Source organism: Chaetura pelagica, unplaced genomic scaffold (assembly GCF_000747805.2).
Source record: "Chaetura pelagica isolate M959 unplaced genomic scaffold, ChaPel_1.0 scaffold221, whole genome shotgun sequence".
In the NCBI taxonomy this organism is placed as follows: Eukaryota; Metazoa; Chordata; class Aves; order Apodiformes; family Apodidae; genus Chaetura; species Chaetura pelagica.
The window spans coordinates 10,754,482-10,778,539 of NW_009952533.1; the positions used below are offsets into that span (position 1 = coordinate 10,754,482).

General features: G+C 36.4%; 1 protein-coding gene across 1 annotated transcript in view; it reads right to left on the minus strand.

Moving 5' to 3' along the window:
• LRBA (LPS-responsive vesicle trafficking, beach and anchor containing) overlaps nucleotides 1-24,058 on the minus strand; it is a 408,793-nt gene that overhangs the window by 192,361 nt on the left and 192,374 nt on the right. The window contains exon 37 of the mRNA XM_010009006.1: nucleotides 6,403-6,527. Coding sequence (XP_010007308.1) covers nucleotides 6,403-6,527 — 125 coding nt within the window. The remainder of the gene's footprint in view (nucleotides 1-6,402; nucleotides 6,528-24,058) is intronic.

A 24,058-nucleotide genomic window follows, 5' to 3' on the forward strand; every position in this document is an offset into this window, starting at 1 on the left:
CGGACCCGGGCGAGGAAAATGGGGGGGAAAACAAAACAAAACAAAAAATCAGCCACCCGATCAGGGTTGGAGGCAGAGAAGAGCGTGCACCTGCTCCCGGGAGGCACAAAGAAGCGCTACCTGGTCCTCACAAGGGACACTGCTGGGCTCAGTTTGAGTTTTCGGAAGGGAAGTACAGAAAACGCTCGTTTTACCCTGAGCGCGTTTGGTCCTGCATGGGGTAAAAGCGGGCAGGGAGAGGTGCCGGTGCCGCGGCCGGGCAGTGCCCCCCGGCCCAGCCCCCCCGCCCGGGCAGTAAAATAATAATAATAAAAAAAAATAGAGTCGATCACTCGTTCCACACGTAAATTACCACTTGCTGTGGTAAACGCCAAAACTCAGCAGTGTCTTTCTTGAGGGTTGTTTGGGGATGTTTTCTTACATTGAAAACAAAAATACTATTTCTTAAAAGTTAAATTCAGAATACCCATGGAACAGCCGTGTTTGAAAAACATTCACCAAACACATCAGGACCAACTAACTTCAGCACACTGCTCCTGGCCTTCTCTGATTGCTGCCATACTTGAAGTTCCACTGGCTTCCCTTCAAAATATGTTAATCTGCAAACATTTACAGAAGGCAGCAATTCCCCAGTGGCAGCATATAAAGTTTAAATTGTTTAAGTAAATATATGAACATAAATTGCAAATAATACTTTGTAATTAAGTGAAAACTATGAAAGAAAACCAAACAAAAACCCCCCTAAACCACGGAATATCCTGCTTTTGTGTAGGCCTCCAGTTTACAGAAAAACCACAAACAACAACCACCAAAACCCAAAAACAAAAACACACCCAAAAATCCCACAGAGAAAAAGCAGCTTAACTTTCCATACAAAATAAAGTGCAATTTATGCATAATCCTTTTCCCCCAGCCAGTAACTGGCACTTACAAGCAAGCCTCTAAAAATAAATTATTGTAAAGCTTTAGCTGCATAGTACAAGCACAAAATTTACTTTCTTCTAAAATGTGCTCATGTAAATAATGATAACTCTGATTCTGGAGTTGTTCAACGTGAGTTGAAAACCTTCTTGTCATGGAAAATATGCAGCTGATACTTAGAAAGGTTTTCCTGTAATTAACTCCCCCTTGAGGATTTTAAGTTAGCAGCAGTAAAATTACCAACAGTATACTAATATACACCACATGCACTGTTACTCAGTGGCTGACTAGCATTCTCTTGAAGATCAAAAAAAGTCAAATAGAAAAAAAAAATCCCAGGAATAAAGTCAAAGATAATATTTTCTCTTTTTTTTATGTAGGCGAACCACATTGTTGTATCAAAAACGCTGCATGTATTTGCCATTTTTGTTTCCTTCACTACAATCTGTTTTATACTGAAGATGCTATCGCAAACCAGCCTTCTACCTATTGTAATTTAAATTGCATTGAGAGCCAAGGTCATACATAGCATAACTTGTCCAAAATACTAGTGTGTCCTTCAGTCTTTCTTCTCATCTAGCATTCAGAAAAAATGAGATCAGACCAGCAACTTCTAAGCCAAAGATGACTGAAGAAAGGCACACTTTGTGCCTCATCTTCATTACTTATTCAGATTTTATTTCTGTCCCCAACTATTATACTGATTCAAAAGCATACATCTTATGTAACTGCCTTTTTCAATTAAATACTTTAGACTGCAAGTTACTTTAATCTATTGTTGTAAATTGTTGCCATTTCTTTGCATATGATGTTAGTTACCCACATTTCCTGACACGCATCAAACATGTATACACACAGGCACAAGAAGATGCAGAGCCTGTCTACACATCTGCAGATCCTTGCTACTGGAAGGCAGTAAGACATCACACACTCCAAACCAGAAACTGCTTTTCATGTGCTGAGAGTTGAATCAAGCACTACACAAGCAACCAGCACACACATGCTCACATCTGAATAGAACCTAATATATTCCATACGGATTCACACATTTTCTGTAGATAAAGCCACTTACGTAGATAGGCCATGGTCTGCTTCTCTTTCTATATTTACTGATTAGATATACCTATGATGGATTATGACATGTGACATGTTAGGTTCTCATGCATGCTTATGGATATATTGCACTGGATTTTGTATTTCAGGTCCCAAACCCTGCTCTGTCATCTGCAAACCCAGACTGTTCTCTGCCAGACCTGACTGCTCTTGATGTGACTGGAGCTGCTGGCTCCAACCCTGCAGATCTAAGCACACATTCACATGCACCTTTTCAAGATCAAGACCTCAAGGCGTGGCCTCTGTATTGTGCAGGACATAACAGCCCACTGGCAGAGCAGTTACCTAGCCCAGCAGTTTCATTCTTATAATTCACTAGTATAATTCCACACAATCCTTCTCAAATTGCTCTCTGTAAGACCCAGTTTCTTCAAGCAGCTTTTTGCGAACACATCTCTGCATCTGCAGAGTCTTACTTATTCCAGTTAAACCTCTGGAGCACTTGGGTGTAAAAAAAATAGTTTAGCTAATGTTTCTGAACAAGCTGAAAGCATTCATAGAATGACAGATTATTTTAAACTGTTTGTCTGCAGCTTAATCTTACATGTGAAATACAATTTAAAAAAAAACCCATTAGGAAAGTATCAGAGAGCAAGATACATAAGACAGTTACTATTACTTTTTTTTTTTTTTTTTTCTTCTTTTTTATGTCTGGTAAATATGTCAGGAAAGGTGATTCAGTGAAAAGATGCATTAAAAAAACATCTTACTATTTATTTTTTTTTTAAAGGGCTCTCAGAAACCTCCCTCTAGTCATCTCGTTTGCTTAAAAAGGTAACAATGGAAAAAAAAAATTATAACTTTTATATCGGAGCTTTTAAACTCCTTTTTAATTCCTTGAGTCAATTGCAATACTATAGGTGATCACCTACTTGTCCCTTGCAGTCACAAATCTCTGAACTCTGCCTATTGCCTTGATGAAAATGCCACAGACTGTTTTAAGCCCCCTTTTCCCCAGTTTTTAACATGTGTCAGTAAAAAAATAATTTAAAAAATCAGTTCTTAAAAATCTTGATAAGGTTTCCTAACAGCTGAAGATTCCCTCACAAGCTATTTTAATTGGGGGTCAATCTTAATATACCAACAGGTTTAAAAAGTACTCAATGTTTGTACTTGCACACCTATATAACTATTTTTGTTTCATTTCTAAACAATGAATGAAAGGAAGAACAGAAAAGAATTAACTCTTTCCATCCCAAATTTCTTCTATCAAACCACCTTCACCTCTCTTTCCTTCTCCCACAACACACTACTAGACTGACTTTTATAAATAGCCATTTTGGAAGGATTTTTTTTTTCTCCTTTGAAAAATTACCTAAAGCCTTTTTCTTTTTTTTTCCCAAGCAAGTTAATGTGAACTTGGGAATGGCAATTAAATTGTCAGAATTAAAAAATTTGTTTTTAACTAGAAGGTAGCCAGAAGTGTAGTCATGGGGCTGGTATTGATTGTCTGAACAGAGAGCATTAGTCTTCAGGTATTTATTCTGCCACCTCTGCACCAGAGGTTCTCCTTCAAATCAAATCAATCCCTGGGAAAGATTGGTTCTTGCTACTAAGACACATAACTAGGCTGCCACAGAGCTCACCATTGTTGTTGTTCTCTCTGGGTTTTACTGAACAATATCTCAGCTTCTGATTGTTCCTGAATAATTTTCACAGTTGTAAATTGTGATCTTTCCCAGGCAGTGAGCTCACTGGGGTAGAGAATACATTTGGCTTTATTTGAAAAACATCAAGAAGCTGATAATTTTTATCTACTAAAGAAAAGTGTGCTCAAATCCATGCTTTCAAGCATGGTTACTGCAAGAGTACTTTTCCATTATTTATGCATTATTTTCCCCAGTCTCCTTTTGGCAAAATCCCATATGCCCAATTTCAGGTTTGGGGTTTGCTCTGTTTTGTTTAGAAAAAAGCTTAAATAGACAGTAAGTACCTTTTTGTTCATTACTTTAAAAGGCTTTTACTTCAGCAACATGTAAAATAGAATAATTAATTATACATTACTGATACGCAATAAAACATCAGAGCAAATATGCTGCAAATTCTAAGGATATCCACATGATGAAAACAGGGCCTGAAAGTCCAGTTCCAAAAATCTGAAAATAATTAGATTTTCTGACCTGAGATTGGTTAGTATCAAAAGTTTATAAACAGAATTCAGAAACAAACAGACCAAGTGGCTTGATCCCATTGACCCTTTTGACAATTGTTACCTCCTGAGATTTAAAGAAAAAAAAACAAACAAACACAAAAAAAACCCAAAAGCACTACATGAAAATACCCAACAACCTTTGTATTCCTACATATTATATATAGCTTCTAGTTGAACCCGAATTTGTACTTCGGTCATGTATTTTGCACCTTGCCAGTGGAAGCTCTTGGAACAAGACAGTGAGATAGGGAGGCACACTCAGGCAGGCAGTAATTATCTCTATTTGCAGAATCACATTAAACAATGACTTAAGGTAAACTAGAATATTCACCGGATAGATAAAAGAAATAGAATGGCATCAGATAACAAAGGCAGTATGCAATTAAATTCTGAACAAAACATTTCAAAATGTAAATATAATAAAGCCTGTTAAGGAAGTAAAGTTCTGAACAGACAGGCAGCCAGAAAACAATTAGCTCCACTAAAATTACCAGGGCTAGGTACCAGTTATGCCTATTGGCTGCCTGTGAAACAGGGCTCCTTTTACTTGATCTTCTTTTGTATTGACAAAAATTGTAATCCTGTTAATTAAGAATGGAGTATGAGCCATAGCCCTTGAAATATAGCACAGAATAGTGAAAATATCACATCACAATGAAAGATAAGTAAATGTATCAGTGCATGTTTACTTAATGAAGAATTAGTTACACAAATGCAGCTAGAATTTCTAAACAACTTTGCTGAAAAAATATTTTTCAGTATACTGATCAGCAACATTAAGATTCAATACAAAAATATGAGTAGAATACATAAAACTGTTACAAGATCTATTGAATTCTAAGTAAACGAATATTAAAGGGGGGCAGTTGTTTCTTCATGGAGTATTAAACAGAAAGAAACCCTGTGCCCTTAAAGTCCATGGCATACAAACAACACACAGTATTAAGAACAACAAGCCCGAAAGCAAAAAGTGGGTTAATTAATTCTACATCTTGTTCCTCTTTCTATAGTCAAAGAGGTAGGGCTCTACGAACATTGCTTTCAGATCACTTTATTGACTATTCTCTCTGCAGTCATTTATTTTAGAGGACTGATGTCACATTTGGCATTATATCAGCTGACATATTGTGGACATTTTCTCTCAGAAATGGCTCCTTAAGGCTGAGTGCAAGAGGTTAAGATGCCTGATGGAAACTAACTTTATGACAGTGATGTTCTATATTCATACAACAGGCTTAATAATTTTAAATTAGCATAAAGCTTATGCCTTCCTATATGTGTGGGTGTACATGTGCATATATTTATGCAGTAATTCACAGGCTAAAAAAAGAAAAAAAACCAACTACATTTCAATTATTCTATTCCATGACACACACCTTCAAGGTGAAGAGTACTCAGCTTTAATTATAATATGCAAACTGGTTTTAAATATAAGAAAGATTTTTCTGCCTTAACAATGCATCTTCATTAGATCACAAAGACAAAATTCTAGACCAGAATCCAAAGTTCACTAGATTTGGGATGTTTTTTTGTTTGTCTCTTTGGTATATTACAGAATTCTAAAGCTGATCATTGTATTAGTTTTGTAAATTCATTCCACCAGAATGGACCTAGCAGCATGTAGCTGAGTGATCTCTGATAATAAAATGGGGGGGGGGGGGGGGGAGGGGAACTATTTGTTACTATTTATTCCACATAAAATTATCAAGGAAAAGCTCGAGGACTTAAACATAAGCAAAGGTCTAAATAGGGCTTAGCTTGAGAAGTTTTGTCTTTCTATCTGTACCAAGAGGCAGATATGTGCTAAGGGTAACTGAAATAATTGCTGTGGATTTCTGAACAGGAAAGATCTTATTCAGAAGTTACCAAAGCATAAATAGGTAAATTACTGCAAGAAAGCATGTCCAGGGTTTAATGGCAAAATTGCATCTACTTTTCTTCTGCTTAGTGAGAACTGTATTTGTAATCACTGTATGCAAAGTATGCACAACGTGCCAGCTCAACTAAGGTGTAATGACAAGGCTTAACAAACATCAGCATTGCTTATATGAAGTAACGGTCAGTTTATCTTTGTATTGACCGTGTCTGAAACGCGGTGACTAAAGCCTTTGGCATTTGGGACAATTTTCCTAGCATTGCACAGGAACGAAGCTCTAGCCTTCACTGCCATGTACTGTAACCTGCTGCTGTTGGCAAGAAGCAGATTTTACACTGACCATGTTCTCCGGCTGCTTTTAGTGTCGCTTCAGGATGTGTCGATCCAAGGGGGTTACGCACAAATCGTCGCCGGCGCCGCAAGTCATCTTCCCAGTAGTCAAGGCGCCAGAACTCACGAGGACGACTACAATGAAACAGAGGAGCCACATATGTTAGCAATTATCAAACAGCATGGTAGCGCTGAATTTCTGCATAAAGCTCTCCTTGTTTGCTCTCCTTTTACCTTTTTTTTTTTTAACCTCCCCCCTTTCTGCAATCTTTTACTTAGGTATGTCCTTGAAAATAACAATATCACCTTCCAGTCTAAGGAACTCCTTTCCCTTTTTTCTTGGAAGGTGAAATGAGCACTAAATACATCATTTTGAAATGAATTGCTGACAGTGTGATCAGTTTCCCCACACTCTAGTGGCATGTGCTCCGATTTCAGCCTCATTTCAGCCTCAGCAGGGCACCTTTCTCAGTGACTGCATTTATAAACCAGAATAGGGAAAAGGCTATTATAAATATGGTATAGCATTACCTATATTAATCAAAGTCTGTCCCCCTTCATTTTTCTTCCTAATTTGTGCCTTTTTGCACAAGGTCAGTAAATCATATCATGAATTCTTGGTCCAGAAAGTGTTAACTTTAATGAATACCTCAGTTACATGGTTATGTATGTGATAATAAAATATTACTCTGTTTAGATGTGCAGGAATTTAATTAAAATAATCTCTTAAAATATTCATTACATTTAGCCCCTGAGGCTTAGAACAACACAAGAAAATGCATTTCTTCTCCATTTACTGTTTTTAAATAAACCATTCCAGGAGAGTGAAACAGTAATCTATTTTCGGGCAAATCAGATTGGATTTCTGGTTTATGTAGTTGTGTTTTTACATTTAATTAAAAACTACATGTTATGATGTGTAATAATTTCTATATTGAAGGCATACTTTTAAAAAATTACACCTAGAAAAAGCGTATATCAAATTCATTATTTTCCATTGTATGCTCCAAATATACGTAGATCTTTTTAATATGGTCATATATAAGTGCCAGTTACTATCTTGTTAGATGATCATGACTGGATGCCACTGTAAAACACTGTTTTAGCCAAGAGAATGTACAAAGCCTGCCAATTTCAGGTATAACTAATAAACAAACAGAAAATGCCTGAAGCATAGAATAGTCATGATAGCCAAAAAACCTGTAATCCCAGATTAAAAAACACTGATTTTGTTTGTTAACATAGCTAGTATTAAAACAATAGATGAAAATGCGTATATATTCCATTTCTGGTCCAGGAACTAATAGAAAACATAACTGTCAACAATGACAAACGAATAACCACAACTAATGTAGAGATCGCAATGTCAAAAATACTTAGTATCAAAATTCTTAGTTTGGAGGTCTAAAGGCAGAAATCAGTTTTATTTAAGGTCAATCAGGGTTTCAAACCAACATGATAACAAAAGCCAGACTAATTTGCATAACCCTACTCTCAAACACAATTTGTAGACATTAAAAATTGAGACTAAAAATAATCTTATAAAAATGGAGAACATCTTTGTATTTACCTTCATTAAAATTCTATACCTTTTCCTAACACCAAAGAAGGTGCAGTGCTATTCTTCATCATCTGATTTCTTACTTTCAGGAAAACACTGAAGTATTGGAACCAAATGCCTCATTATCTTATTTTCACACTTTGTGCGTGCTCCTATCATGCTAAAATTTGAATGCTTTGATTACAAAATGCAACGGTGTTTGAATAATTAACTAAACAAAAAATTAAACCACAAGAAGACACAGGTTTATTCAAAGGTCAATTAATAACTTAAAATTCTCCATTAGTGATTATAAAAAGGCAAAACACAGCTGGCTATGTGCATGCTTTTGATAGTCATAGAGCATGGATAGGCACTTCATCATTCTGCCTTCCTACATTTATCTGTTAAAATTATTATCAAATATCAGCCAGGATGCAGTCGTGAATCACAGACTGTTCCTCGTCTTCAGGGGAATGATACAATGAGGGTCTATTCATCAGTATGGCAATCGGCACAAGTAATTAGTTCCCTAGACTGAGATCTCCTACAAAGCTTATTTCAGTCTGCACCACAAACATATGACAATGAAAAGCTAATGGAAGCTGCTAAAATTTGTTAACCTCTTCTGCCATCAATCCTTCTGGTATTCTGTGCTGCAGTATTATGCAAAGATGGTAAATTATTAATTTCTCATTCATCTATCTTTCTACAGTTTTGATAGAATTAAGTGATGCCATTCTTCTGGGTAACAATTACAATTACACTACATTACAAAACTATACTAAAATTATTAGGAAAAATAGGTAACAATGATCAGGCGTGAAGTATTATCCTGAAACATAATGTATCTTTAGTCCCATTTTCTTAAGCATACGAAATTTGCATAGGATTCTGTCTCCTTCACCAGAGCTTTGATTCACAAACAACATTTTAACTATCAGATTGTCTTTTAAGGTATTTATAACTATCTGAGGTTAGAAAAAAAATCCACTCTCTATACATAGCAAAATAACCAACAAATACCTGCACAGCCCAAAATAAACACCCATGTTGCTGTCCAATTCTTACAAATTAGTAATTTTTGAGAGCAGCTACTGGGACAAATGCATATTAGTCCTAATATAAGCCAGTATACTTTATGGCTACTTTGGAACAATGAGCTTACTAGCAAGATCAATTAACCACTGCAGTCCCATCCCCAAAAGGCATTGCTGTACCATGCAGACTTTGTGCCTCTGCAGCCAGGGGGAGACACCCATAGATACTGCTCTGATTTGGGCAGAATTGACTGATGAAGGACTGAAGTATTCTCATAGAATCATTAAGGTTGGAAGGGACCTTAAAGATCATCAAGTATCCAACCCCCCTGCCATGAGCAGGGAACCCTACCACTAGACCAGGTTGCACAAAACCTCATCCAACCTGGCCTTAAAAACCTCCAGAAATGGGCATCAACAACCTCCCTGGGCAACCCATTCCAGTTCCTCACCACCCTTGTAGTGAAGAATTTCTTCCCAATATCTAACCTAAATCTCCTCTCTCGCAGTTTAAAACCATTACCCCTTGTACCAGCACTATCTTCTCTGATGAAAGCCCCTCCTCACCTTTCCTGTAGGGCCAAGTGAACAGATTTTAGGAACAGCATAGTGCAATCAACTACAGGGGACACTTGACAAGAGTATCTGGCTCTACAATAAAGGCTGCCATATGGACTGAAGGTGCTATATGGACTGGATCAATGAACATAAGTACTCAATTAGTATAAGTGCAAGAGCAACATTTCTCAGGGGCCTGGGGATTTATGAATTATAAATCATATGATTTGCATGGATTTGTCAGGGCCCCATCTAACATGATACACACCGATTAGTGGTTCCTTGGTAACAATATTGACTGAATAGAAACAAAGCTTTGATACTAAATGTTTTATTCAGATAGCATAACCATTATATTGCTTTATTTTTCAAACAGTTCCCCCAAATTACCAGACTATGTACTCAGAATTGAGATAAAACCTCTCTCTTAATTCCCATGTAACTAACTAGACTTTGTACAAATTGTACAAACACAAGATGAAATACAGGATGACCAATACAACCTATATTCTCAGGACTTAGAGCATGTCATGCAAAAGAAAAAGTCCATTCACTATGGTCAAAGGAAAAAAAAAAAAAAAAAGCAGCTCACATATCTTCATTCCAGGAATAAAAAGCCTATTTTTTCTACTGGTTTCAAAGAATAGCACAATTGGAAATAAAACATACCGAATGGTGTATTAGTTTTATTAGGGTGTTATATCAAAGAAATTTCAGGAGTGGGAATTAGGTATTAGTCCTCATACCCTGTAGGAGATTTAAATTGAATCAAGCAGCACAACCAGAAAATGATGTGAGGATCATGTATTTGCTGAAGAATTACATCTTGTAATGCCTTATCCATAGTGTATATCAAGATACTCTGTTACCTATACCACCACAGAAAAGAAGCAGTCAGCACACTAGAGTGGATAGAAAAGGGACTTTGCAAGGTGGGGAAGAGAAAAGAAAATATAAACCTACAAAAGCAATAGTTTGAAGGTCTTAAGGCTATATTTGGGCCACTAGTTAATGGAGAATGGATTTTAGCACAACACAGAAACACCCATTCGGATCCTTAGCTTAGTGAAGTACTAAATAAATAAACACAGCACAGAAAAAAAGAAACAAAGAAAAGGAAATAAAGGTGAAAGCAGCATGGTGTTATAGCAATCATCTGCAGAAACAGAGAACGACTAGAGCTCTAAATGACCTCTTCTATCTAAAAGGCTATCTAGCCTTAAAGGCAAGAAAACCCACTCACAAAACAGACAATTGCAACAAATTTGAAAGCAGATGGAAACTAGAGTGTGTATGCCTTAGAAAAAAAACGTGTTATGAAGACTCAGCCTAACAGAGTCTGCTATTAGTCTTTGCACAGTCTACTATTTAAAGAAAAACAGTCCTTCCTCAGCCGTATGGCAATTATGTACATTAAGCACCCATGTAAAACATCAGTCAACATGAATTTTGTGCTGCTAGAAATTACTGCAGTGACACATCTGGAAAGAGAGGCTGTTTCCAGGCCACAGAACAAGAACACGGGTGGTGATCATGACATAAGCACAATGCCTCGTTCACATGCTCTAAACCTATGTGAAGATACCAAGATAAATTTCCAGATGACATACTCCTCATTGGAACTCTAACTATGGAGTTAAGCAGGTAAGTCAATCTCCAAACCTAATCAATCCTTGGTCTCTCCACTAAGACCATCAGCAAGGCAATCAATCAGTGATGGCAATTTCTAACGTGCAAATGCTCAAACATGGAGAACCGGACTAAATGAGCTTCAGATACAACCAAACACAGAGCGACAATAGCACTTACTTACCAGTAACAAAAATATAGATATGAAAGGAAACCTGGAAGAAGGCAGCTCTACAATTTCTCTGTCACTGATGGCAAGCATATCACAACTCCTGGTTTTAATTTATTCAGCATTTTGGTTGCAGTGGCTCATCAAATGCACAATATTGGGTGCTACTTCTAAATTACAAAGAAGAGCAATCATAGAACACAAATAGTGATGCCCAGTTTTAAAGAAAAAATACACTGGATTATTTTAATGCTGCTCAGGAACACTTCATGCTCTACATCTAGACAGCTTTTGCTTCCATGTAAAATACTCAAAGAACTCAAGACAGACACCTGCTGCAAGATATAAAAATATTTTTCTCCAAAAAAAAAAAAAAAAAAAAAAAAAGCATTAAGCATTGTCAATGCAAAGATAAAAGGGTTGAAGTTTAGAAAGTTCTGCAGAAATCTTGATGCTAGCAGACTGCAGGGCATCGTGTCATGTAAGAGACTTCTTTATTCTGCAAATTGAAATCCATTGCATTTTCATGCAGCTGGATGTCCAAAATATTAACTAAAATCTCTCATATTTTGCATGTAATATGTTCCACTATCTGACTCAATACAACGCAATTTCAGAAAGCAAGTAAAATATTTTCTGAAATCTTTCAACACTCTTGTAACGAGCTTTTGCAAACTGTGATCTAAAAAACCACCAGAGAACATTCATATGATTAGCTAGGTGTCTATAAGTACTAATCTAAGAAATATTTTGGGCACATCCAGCTGTAATATTGATTTGTAAGATAAGAAAAAATATCTAACATATTTTGGAAAATAAAACATTAAGTTTAAAAACTGGGAAGCAAACACGGAAGAGGTAACTTGGCAATCAAGTCCTCAACAGCAGCACCAGGTTCAGTATTTCATGCAAAGGCCCCAAGCACAAGTGTTTGTGTTGCCATGCAATTAGCCTAAAGAGGAGTACTGATACAGCAGGGAAAATGACTTTTTCAGTAAATCAGGTTCCTGATCTGACGCCCAACTTTGTATTGCCAAAGCACAGAGGAAAAGGTGTTAAAATTGCTACTAAGATATTTGGCCAGCTACATTCTATCTCAGTGTATTCATTTCTCAGCTCTGAGACCATTAAAGATCAATTAACCCTGGTTAATTGTATTGAGACCTTTGGAAATTCTACCTACATTACCTATATTTTCTTAAATGGCAAACCCAGTTAAGGATCATCTGCTTTCCCCCTCACTCTCCCAGTTGCATTCACACAAGCATTTGTGCAGCCACACTGAACTGAGTCGCAGTAACAATCTGGGCTTACGAGGCTTCAATGTTTTTATTTTGTTTTGTATTAGGAACCTGTTTACACTGCAATCTCGCTACCAACTATGTGAATAAAACTGAGGGGAAAAAATGTGCAGGTGAGGGGAAGGGAGGAAAAGATGAGGAATAACATCTTTGATATAAAATAAACGTAATGGTACTCTAATACTGGCAGAGTCTGTGAGAAGCACGTTATCTTCATTTTCCTCACACGTAGACATTCATATTCCATAGTTTCAGACTACCAACTTCCACAAATGGAAATAATTGGGAATCCTTAAGCAAAAAACATCACGCACAGGCAGGCTTTTAATCTCTGTCATAACAAAGGCCCAAGGCCACCAAGTACAACTTCCCTGGCATAAGATCAATTATGCAGGGCATTAATGCAATTCATTAAATTAGCATCGCCTATTTGGTTCTTCAAACCCTTCTGCAAGAAAACATTTGGCTTCATCTATAAAGGATTTTTTCCTAAACAGACGTTTGTCTTTATCTATGTTTCAATTTTATCAGAAGGTGGTGGTGATAGTGATGGTGGGGGGTGGTCTTGTGTTCCAGAAGATAAAATTTGCTCTTCCTCTTTAAATAGAAATAGATGTGACAAGCAGTGTATGAACGTTGGGTGCAGGATCTGTATGGACTTAGCATAGAACCATCACCCTGACGACATCAGCATGGTTGTAGGGGACCCTTGAACAGTTTAAACCAAAAGCACTTCCAGAGTAGAGGAAAAAAATGGGAATGTCAGTACAGGAAGCATGTCTTAACCGTTGTTTTATGCTATTTCCCCTAATAAACAAGACAGTACAAACATCACAGATCTGTAATTCCTAGACTTGCATTTAGAAAACCTGGTAGAAATACTGGTTGTATGCCTTTATACAGTAAATAGCTGCAGTATTATCCCTTTGTCTCAACCACCCACTAGATACTGCAGCTACAATTATCCTCCCAGGCCTCCCACCTCTGTGTTTTGACTCACACCCAAAATCCATTCCTATCCATCTAGCATGCAATACAAAACTAGAGGAACAATGCCAATTTCAGCTATCACAGATTCTTTTCTGCATTGACAAGTTTTGAGCTGCTGATTTAAAAAACAATTGAGAAAAAAAGTTGACTAGAAATGTTTCAGTCTTGCTTCTACACGTTACAAAGCACCATGTCAGGGTAAAGACAAGCCCACCTTTAAGGTGTTGCTGTCCTAGATCATAGTGTTATTAACCCTGAGTTTAAAAACAGCTCTGTTTATGTAGGAGTTTATGTACACTTTGTACTCATCTTTGATCTTTATTAACACCTTGCTGGCTAACCACAGCCTCAGCTTTTTTGGAGACAGCATTCTTTGAAGTGCTGGCATTCCAGTGCACACTGATGCTTTAAAGAGGGCTCACTTAACTACATGGCACAGTACTAATCATGTATTCTGCAACCACTATCTTATCTTACACTGATCTTATTTTGATCAGTCTAAAAAAATGCTGCATTTTAAAAGACAGTCATCTTATGACACGGCTCAATTTTTGCTGCATTGCCATCAAGATTAATTATAAATTAACTGAATTGATAGCTACTCCACTTCTCTGTCAGAAGTTTACATGAAAACTTTCTTCTGGCTTTGAGCAAAATCAGTTCAGACATAACTCAGATATGGAAGAATGAATGAACAGCAAATTTGCAACCAGATGCTTTGGCTTAGTTGCTCATAAATCTTTCCAGATCTCACACATCCTGCACCTGATTGCAGTCAACAACTTTTAATTTGTTTTTCAAAATAACTACAATTGATGCGGATCCCATAAAATGTTATTCCGATTGAAAATAACAGTAACTACAATAATACAGGAAAAATGGGTACACTGCATCTCACTGGAGTTTTTTTGCTGTTTGTCTGATAATGTGGAAATTTAGTCTGCAGTACTTAGTCATCCCTTCCATACCAACATGCACAATGGAATTTAAGAATATAGTGTGGAGGATAAATGACAGAGGAGCTAGCTCAATCTCTGTCTCCTTTGCCATTCCTAGCAATTATTATGCATTCACCGTAAGTACATCTATAGAAAGGACCTATGTCTTTTCTCATTAATTACAGTATCAGCAGATTTTCTATGAGGAATAGAGTACATTGAAATATTACGACTCAGATTAGTTTTTAAAGTAGCCTGGAATTTGAGATCATAATCTTTCAGTATTACTGGATACACAGATCAATTTTTCACCTAAAATAGAAAATCTCCTCAGATCTGTTATTTTCTTTGTATATTGTTCTGACATTAAAAGTATTAAAATAAACACAGGAATTATGTTAAAGATTTTTTAGAAAATCTTAAGAAATGACCTGCACCAAACATTACAGTTTCACTATCATCACTTCTAGAAGAAACTGGATGAAATCACATCCCACATATCTGCACTTCAAGAGCTGTGGGGCTAACCTGTGTCCTTTATAGCTCTCTTAGCAGCTGGATACTTTTCTTGCTTCCATAAAAATGTCATAGTGCACCCCTCTGATTCAGGAAATAGTTTTCTGCTCTATGTTCTTCTAAAGGTAGTTAATTTATATATATATATGCACACACACATACTTTTTTTAGTCTTCTGCCAGAAAGTTCAAAACTAATTGTTCTTCTTTTTTTTTCAAAAAGAATTTAAATTAATAACTAAATTAACTCAGCAATTCAAACAAACATCAAAATAAGGAATAGAAAAGACGACCAAGACTTAAATACAACAGCTACAGTTTTTCAGTCCCAAATTAACCTCTACAAGGTCTGTTAAAGAACATTTGCCTGCAAACCAATCATGCCAAAATAAGTTTTCTATTTGAAACCAATCTTTTAAGAGACTGTTCTCCAAATTATGAGTGAGGGAACAACTCTGGCTTGCTTGCACATGGGGTTTAATTTTTTATATTTTTTTAACCTAGGATAGTAAAGAGAGGAAAGTCCTCTCTGAAGTCTCTAAAGGCCTACATGCATCAAAGATAGATGCATTTTGTCTCTTTATTGTGGACAGACTTGAGTGGATCTGGGGAGATAAGAAAATTCTCCCTTTAGCCTCTTGCATAATCACAGATGAATTTGAACATACTTTTCCCTTTGCTTTAAATTAAATTAAGGGGGATATGTAACTCTCTCAGACCTCACAGCATGTTTGGCTACTGTTAAGTAATATCTTGGAAAAGGTATGATCCATTTGCACTGCAGATTAGAATACTGCAGTCCCAGAGACACTCAGCTTCATTATTGCCTGTATTTCTTCTCTTCTGATATAACTAAAACTAAAGTTTGCATTTAAAAATAAATAAATAAAGCAACCAAAACCAAATAAAACCACCCTTCAAGTATAATTTGAAGGCTAAAACTTCTGTCAGAGATTTAATTCAGAATTCAAAAATCTGAGGACAGCAAAAATCTGGAAAATGACTTCATTGTGTGATGATTGCAGGAACATGTGTAAGAAAGAGTTCAAGTAACTGCAAACATTGTATCACGTTCTGGGACCGGAAACAATAAGTACAAGACAGCAAGACCACTGAGAAGCACATGGAGCAAGACTCCTAACTGTTACCATACTAGCACAGCACAGTCAGGAAACAACAACAGGACTCAAAAAAAAAAACCTTTAAAAAGGTTTAACTTATTACATTTATTTCTCATTTGAAAGCCTTGCAAAAGGTCTCTAAAAATAAAAACACAGCACTGAATTATGATAAAGCACCCTTTCCTGGACCACACAGACAATACTGTATTTACTCAAGCTTTCAATGAAGGAAAAAATAGCCTCAAAACAAACTTTATCTTCTATTATACGTAGCCAAAGAACCAGGAGACAAAAGGTAGGCAATTAATATACACTACACAGGCATGTTCAAAACTCTTACCAGACACAGTCTGCAAGTGAAGATGCTGCCTGTGAATTGCTCTTTGCAAGGTGGTAGCTATCAGCTCACACCAGGTCCCTGCAGGCAGCACAAAGAATACTGCTGCACACCTGTCTGCTGCACTGGCTGCAGGAGCTCGGTGTGAAAGAGGAGGTACCCTGGACTGCTGGGGACAGAGCAGATCTAGACAGGTAGAAAATATGTTCTCAATATAGTGAGCTGATGTAGGAGAGTAAGATTACAAAAAGTTGGAGTCTCTACTTGGAAAGGTGAAAGTGTATATTTGGGGCCACCATTGAGGTAGGGAGGCACTTTATAGTGGGAGTTTTTTGCATACACCCATCATTGTCATCCTATATTTAGATAAACACAGTACCATTTCATGCCTGATTACTCTGTGTTAATATGACCTCACCTAAATATCTGCAGCCTTAACAACCCATCCTATCAAAGCTAGCTAAAGCTACTGAACTGCTTCCTGAGATCTACTGATGCTCCAAGGGTCATAAAGGTTCTGAAGACAGTTACCAGCCCCTCTGAAAATCACACCTATCATCCAGCTACATTAGAAAAGAGGAGTGCAGAAGCTACGATTATTAACATTATAGAAGTTACTAAAGGACTACTTGCAGTGAAGCATAAGCAATGTTAAGAGTGCTAAACAACCTGAGGTCCCTTTAATATTTTTAATATTCAATTTAAAAATTAACATTCAAGGACTTTATATATGACAAAAGCCCGTAGGGTGACACATCAGAAACCACCAATTGAGAAGATACAAACTTCTGTTCTACAGCTAGTTTAAGAGATAAATTCAGGAACAGATAACTTTGTAAAGCACATTTGGACTGAGCAATACAAGAGACATTGTAACATGCTTTCCTCCACATATCCTTACTTCATGCTCGAGACTAACAGCTTCAGCATTTAAATCCATTGTTATAGCACAGCACTGATAACAAAAACTGTACAATTAAAGCTTAAGAAGCAACAAACCAGGAAGTGTTTCCTGTTTCATTTCCGTGATTTAAAAAGGAGTATAACCCTGGCAACTTCTTTCCCCTTGGTGTTATCATCCATAGAGACACATGCTAAAAGACAACAAAGCTTTTTCTTCAAGAGGGCTGTTACATCTCTTGACAAGGTTTCCAACTTTTGCCTGTTCAGTCAGCTACTCTTCATTTGCTTTTAAGACTAATTTACCAGCTATCTCAGCAACAATAATTCTAAGTTTCAAGTCAAATGTGAAAAAAAGCCCAACAAACTCTCAATAAAAAACAGTAGGTAAACCAACATACCTCTTTAGGTTACTTCCTAACATTGAAGCAGCTTTTTCAATATTATGCAGTTCTTCTCAACACAGCAATCCCAGCACAGAGGAGAATGAAATGGACACAACACTGTGACTCACAGCTGGAAATAATAAGCCATAGGCAGCAGCCATATGCAGTGAAGAATCCTTGTGCCACAGCCACTCAGCGCTACTAAGAAAGGCCCCAACGGAGGAGGAGAACTGAGCAATCTGGGCTAACTCACACCGGACTGCACCCAAACCACATCACTCCAGTGGTGCCACCAACCACCTGAGGGACACCCTGTCCCCTGCAGAGGAGGGATGTGAATGTACTCACTGGACAGAAAGAGCACAGGAATGGCTGTACCTTTTCTCACCAAAAGTCTTACCTCCACTTCTGTATCCAAAAATGCCATCAGTAGCTTAAGGAAGAATAAGATCAAACTGATTGTGTACAACTTCTCCCCTAATACTCTGTCAGTTTCCAACTATTTTCAGCTCAGGGGATTTCCTGAGTCTAATGCGGTTTGCCTATTTATACTCCTTCTTCCTCCTAATGTGTTTCTCCTGCAAGTACTCACCCACAATGGAGAAACAGACTTCAAACAAACCCACGAATCAGTGGCCTCAACCCCCAAGTTCGGAGCTTGGGAAGAATTACTACAGGGGAAAACTACAGGCTGGATCTGTGCTAATTTCTGGAAATTTCTGTCTCAATGTTCCACACAGGTACTGAAGTAAAGAGTTTTAAGTGGCACAGGCAAACCTTAGTTTCTGGACTACAGAACTCCATCTGTGTGCATATAAATCAAGTATCTGTAGAGTATGTGATACTGTTAATGTTAATGAAAAACAATAGTAGGAACACTGAAGAGAAAAATCCTTCACAAACTAAAGAAACTGCTAAAAAACTACAAATTGCATATGTAAAATCTGGAAGGCAAATGTGAGAACAGAACATTTCTCTCTAACAATTCTCCACATTTTTTTGCTGATGATGTTAATTCTTGATTTATGCAAATTCTTCAGAGAAGATTATTTAAGACCATATAACTGTTAAATTATTGTGAAGATACTTACAAGCATCACTTAGGTACACTGCATCACAATGCACATTTTCTTCCTCAAGCATAATCTTCCTCCCACATATATAAACTGTATGTGTAATTATCTGTAAAGTCACACCTTTCTCCATTACTCAGCTTTCAAAATAATAATGTTTCATCCCTGCTAAACTAACTTCTTTTTTACAGTAGCCTATGATGAAAAATTAAAGAACCCAAACATTTTGACACAGCATGCTATACTACTTCTTCAAGAAACCTTGTTTAGAGAGTTTTTAAATCCATTCTAGAAAACACTCTTTAAAAAATACTAAAGGGATTGAGAAGAGTATTTTTTTGCAATTAGCTTCTCTGCTGATGGAAGTGTCAATTCAGGCTGACACTCAGAACTGAGAAAAGACTGTTTCATTTCATCATGAAAATTGAATGTTTTCACTTTCCTTTTCAAAATAAAATGCCCGTCTTTATTGCAAGAGATTTTAAGGAAAAAAGAAAAATAAAGTGAAAAGTCTTCCATAGTTTCAAAAACATTAATGTTTTCAGAAGAGAAGCCATTCTTTCTGGTTTTGGGAGGAAGATTAATTTAGTTATTAATGAAATGGACAGAGCCCTAGAAAAAAAAATTTACATGCACACCAGTTTGCTTCTTTTAAAGTGAGTTAAGAATTTTAATTTTAACTGTTTCAAATAATAAATATATACACAGCCACTTGTACTGCATTTTTTCAACTAAAAAATAAAAATACAGTAATGAAAACAATGGCAAAAGGACTCAAAACTTGATCTTTTGATACAACTCAAGGCCACAGGATTCATTTTCAGTATCATGCACCATTAAAATTTACTTTGTTGTACTATTCATTAAGAGGGATAGAGAATATGGTTTTCACAAAAGGGAAAGCTTTCATCTAGACTTTCACCCTCTTTATAGGGAATAACTTTGCTAAACTTTGGAAATGAAATACATGTGTGAAGCTATATGGGCAAGCAGCAAATCACAGCAATAGCTATGGATTACTTACCAAACCATATGATAGAAGTAACCAATCTTTGAAACTAATCACTGCAAGATGGTGTTTTCCCCAAAAATTTCCCATGAGGGAAGGGGGCAGTGAGAGGAGAGACAGACTGACAATCATCACAGAGGTTACAGCACACTGTATGGGATTTGGGGATGAGAAATTAACATGTTAACAAATGTAACAGGTTCATTGGCTGAATTTATTCTGTGATGTGGATTCAACAGCTTTTGAATGTTTGATAAAAAATAGGTGTGTGGGTAATTCTCCTCGCCCCAAAGTCTTCCAAGGTATCATTTTATTTTTGCTTACTATATTTTAATCACTTGGAATAAGATTTCACAAGTCAAGACTAGCTATGTTAAGAGAACTTTTAGTTTTTCCACATTGAAGCTGCTGCCCTAAGTATTTCTTTGGTTATCTCTGTACAAAGCTGCCAAATGTGGCCATGCCAAACGCTCTGGAAGTTCACAGTCTGCATACAAACAGTAGGTGTTTGCTAGTGGTAAAACACCTTTGAAGATGCTGCCCATCCTTCCATAGGTCGTGCCTCTCAGATTGCCCCTGTCACACTTCTCATATGCCCAGATTGTGACCTCATGTGCATTAAACCCAGTGAGAACAGTCTAGAGTTCCTGTCCATGACAAACACACATTGTTCCACAGACAAACAAAGGCCAGTTCCTCTAGTCCAGAATTTTCTCTACTTAGAAAAAAACAAACATCTTTAAACTTTCTCTGAAATGGCTACTGCAGAAAGATCAAGAGACATTGGGACAAAGAAAGTTGTCGTTATCTTTCAATGGTGCTCTCTGTATCTACAGCAACATAAGCAGCACAAAGGAGTAAATTTTTTCATCCAGATACAGAAGAGACAAAGAGCCTATATGACAACAAAAAAGCCCCATCTAGATGTGAAGGTCATGGATGATAAAAATGTGCAAGATGAGAGCCCACAGGCAGGGATTACATGTACATAAAGGGCAGAGTTGGGAATCAGTAGTACAAGAGACAAAGTAGAGAAGGGGTGACATAAAACCAGGTCTGGCTAGGACAAAAACCTCAGAAGAACAATAAAAGGTCTAAAAAGAAACGTGACTAAGACTTAATGGGGACAGAAAATGCAGGCAGACAAGAGCAAAGAGAAGGGTGGAGCGGGATTAGAGTATTTCTTCTATGTTGTCCTTATTAGGACATTACAGGTGATCCTGATTCTGTTGATCCCTGAAAATTCAACCTCATAATCTTATCACAGTCCTACAATATCAGTGCTTATTTGTTATTTCCCTGAAGAGAGGTAGTGAAGTAGTGTGCACATTTAACATGTAGTGTTTCCACCCCCAAAATTTCCTTGTCATCAAGCAATCTTGCACCTGCTCCTTAAAACAGCAAAGATAGTGATCATACAAGTCATGCTTAGGAACAAATGTCTTATCACTACTTTTTTTTTTTTTTTTTAAGAAATAAATATAAGAAACACACCACCACAACTCTCCCCTTAGTCACATCTAGCTATAGTTACATCTTATCTTCAGCAGCAGCAGCAACACGTTCATTAATGTTACCAAATGAATTCATTCAAAACTGTGAGATTTTAATTATGTCACTACAAGGTTCTTCAAGACAGGACAGAGAGCACTGTACTTATGCCCTTCAATGTCTGGATCATAAGCCTGCTGAAATAGCCAGGCACAGACTACTGCTGTAAAGCAAAGCTAGAAAATCTTTTTAACAACAAAATCCACAACTGGTTAAAAAAAAACAACCAAACAAACAAAACCAAAACCCCACAACTTTAAAATTATTTAATGAGGGCCACAAAGCACATTAGTACAAGTATTAGATAGAACTGCAGTTCCTGGTTCCCAGTTTTGATATGGCCATTCTTTCAGCTATCCTTAAAATCTCTCCAATATTTATTTTTAAGGGTGCATCAAGGACTATTAAACATGAAAGCTGAATGATGCAGTTTTCTTATTCTTTAAAAGTTTAGGAAGAAAAAACACATGCCTTGCTAGGGTAGAGAGAGTACTCATGGAGGCTATTTGCTCTGTTCACACATAAGAAAATATTGTTTCAGTAATCAAACTTTAACACTGCTATTTAGAACCAGAGACCATGAGAGATGTTTAGTAATATCTACAGATACCAACAGCACGATAAATCCAGTGATTAAAGCTGTGGGGCTTCAGCGGTTTGTTTGATGCACAAAATTTGATGTTCCTTTACTTAAAAAGAAAGTGTTCTTGCATTACTAGCATTACTATACCATGAAGTAGCATTTTTCCCCTTAAATACACTATTACCCACAAGCATATGCTTTGTGTTTCTAAGTATCACTAATAAGGAAGCTGCCTTAATGCCCATTCAAGTAACGGGTCAATATTCCTAGACCTGACATACAAAAGAACTTCTAAAACCAAGCCTGTCAATTTTTTTTGTTGTTTATTTTATATCTATTTTTTGCTCTTGTTCACTCTCCTTTGAAGTTAGTCTTCAAAGCTTCAATATCAATTGGAATGCAGCATTAAGGATTTTACGACACTATGCTACTTCAACTTTTATTGTTTTGTTGTGAAATCATAATCAGAAGGATTAAGCTCTTGTATTTGGCTTTTTGTTCCTTTTTTCCTTTTTATTTTTTTTCATTCACTCTTTTTAAATTCCAATTCTAGTATGCCATAAATCTGCAGCACACCCCCTTCAGTCTTCCCACATCGACGAAATAATGCAGTTTACGCTTAAACATGCTCAAGAAAAAAAATTAACATTCTTTATCATTTTCTAGCAGAGACACTTAATACTCTCAGGCTACATTAATAGAATCTTTCTGCCATTGTAGAAAGTTTGATAGCACTCTTATTTCAATGTCTGAATTTTTCTCCTTTTTTTGACAAAGACAAATGATTGCCATCAATCAAGATCCAATCGGGTATACACAGAGTCAAGCAAATGCATCACTCTTTACTGGTTTTCCTGCTATTTGTGCAAGCTTTGCTCCATATTATTTTATAGAATGATCAAAAAAGCAGCCATGAGATAGATCATTCACACCCACTGTAAAATTAACTTTCATGAATAATGAGAGTTTTAAACCTCAGATAATGTATATGTTATACAGAAGATATTGCTGGAGTTCATTTCTGGCTAGAGATTATGTAAATGATACTATATGACCTTTATCATTACAAACAGGACATGCAAAACACATATTATTTCATACATCATTCTAAAGCAAGTCAGTACCTAAAGGAAAATCAGTCATTTATAATGTTCATAGTGAAGTGCTAAGGTTGCAAGAAAATTATATGATGTACTTGTGATATTTTTGACTACTCCTCCCCTTTAACCTGTTACTTATGTGCTCTGAACATACAAGGAGCAGCAAAAATAAAGTTTATTCCCTCTGCTTCTTTACAGGAAAACTGGTATTTTGTTTCTTGATAGATAATTTATCTCAAGACTAAACTATACTGATGATTACCATTTGTGTCAATCAAAGCCAATGTTGTTGAATTAATAGCAATACAAAGAGCTATATTTATATAATGAATGATTAAGTCGTCTCATTTTTTATCTAAAACAATATTTTAAATCACTTCCCTTATGTTATTTCCTTCTTACTGCACAGTAAGCTAAGCAAAGTTAAATTGCTTAAAGATTTCCCAAAGATAAAAAGTATCATTCAACGTGAAGGTTAGACAGTAGATACACATATGGAATCAATGATGGACTCTAGGAAAGATCTAGTCAACCAAGCAGCACTCAGACTGCGTTGTTCCAGACTTCCCTTTTTCTGAACCAATGAAGAACAAAAGGAGCATGAAATGTGTTTTAAATTTTGAGACTTACAGAGCTCCTAGGTATTTAAAAACCCTTATCAAAATACCTAACTAAATATATACAAAATTACAGACAGTAATTTATTTATATATTTTTAAAATATTTATATTCAATGAAATGTCATATAGCCATCAAAGAAATGCCTATTGAAAAACATTGAGTCTTTGGTATAAGCAAGCAATAAAATAAAAAAATCAGTTAAATTGACTACATATTATTCTTATGTCAGGAGCATACTGTCCCACACAGTTTACCAGATCTTACTTCTTGATGTATTTCTTAATTTCAACCCAGTTATTTCACCC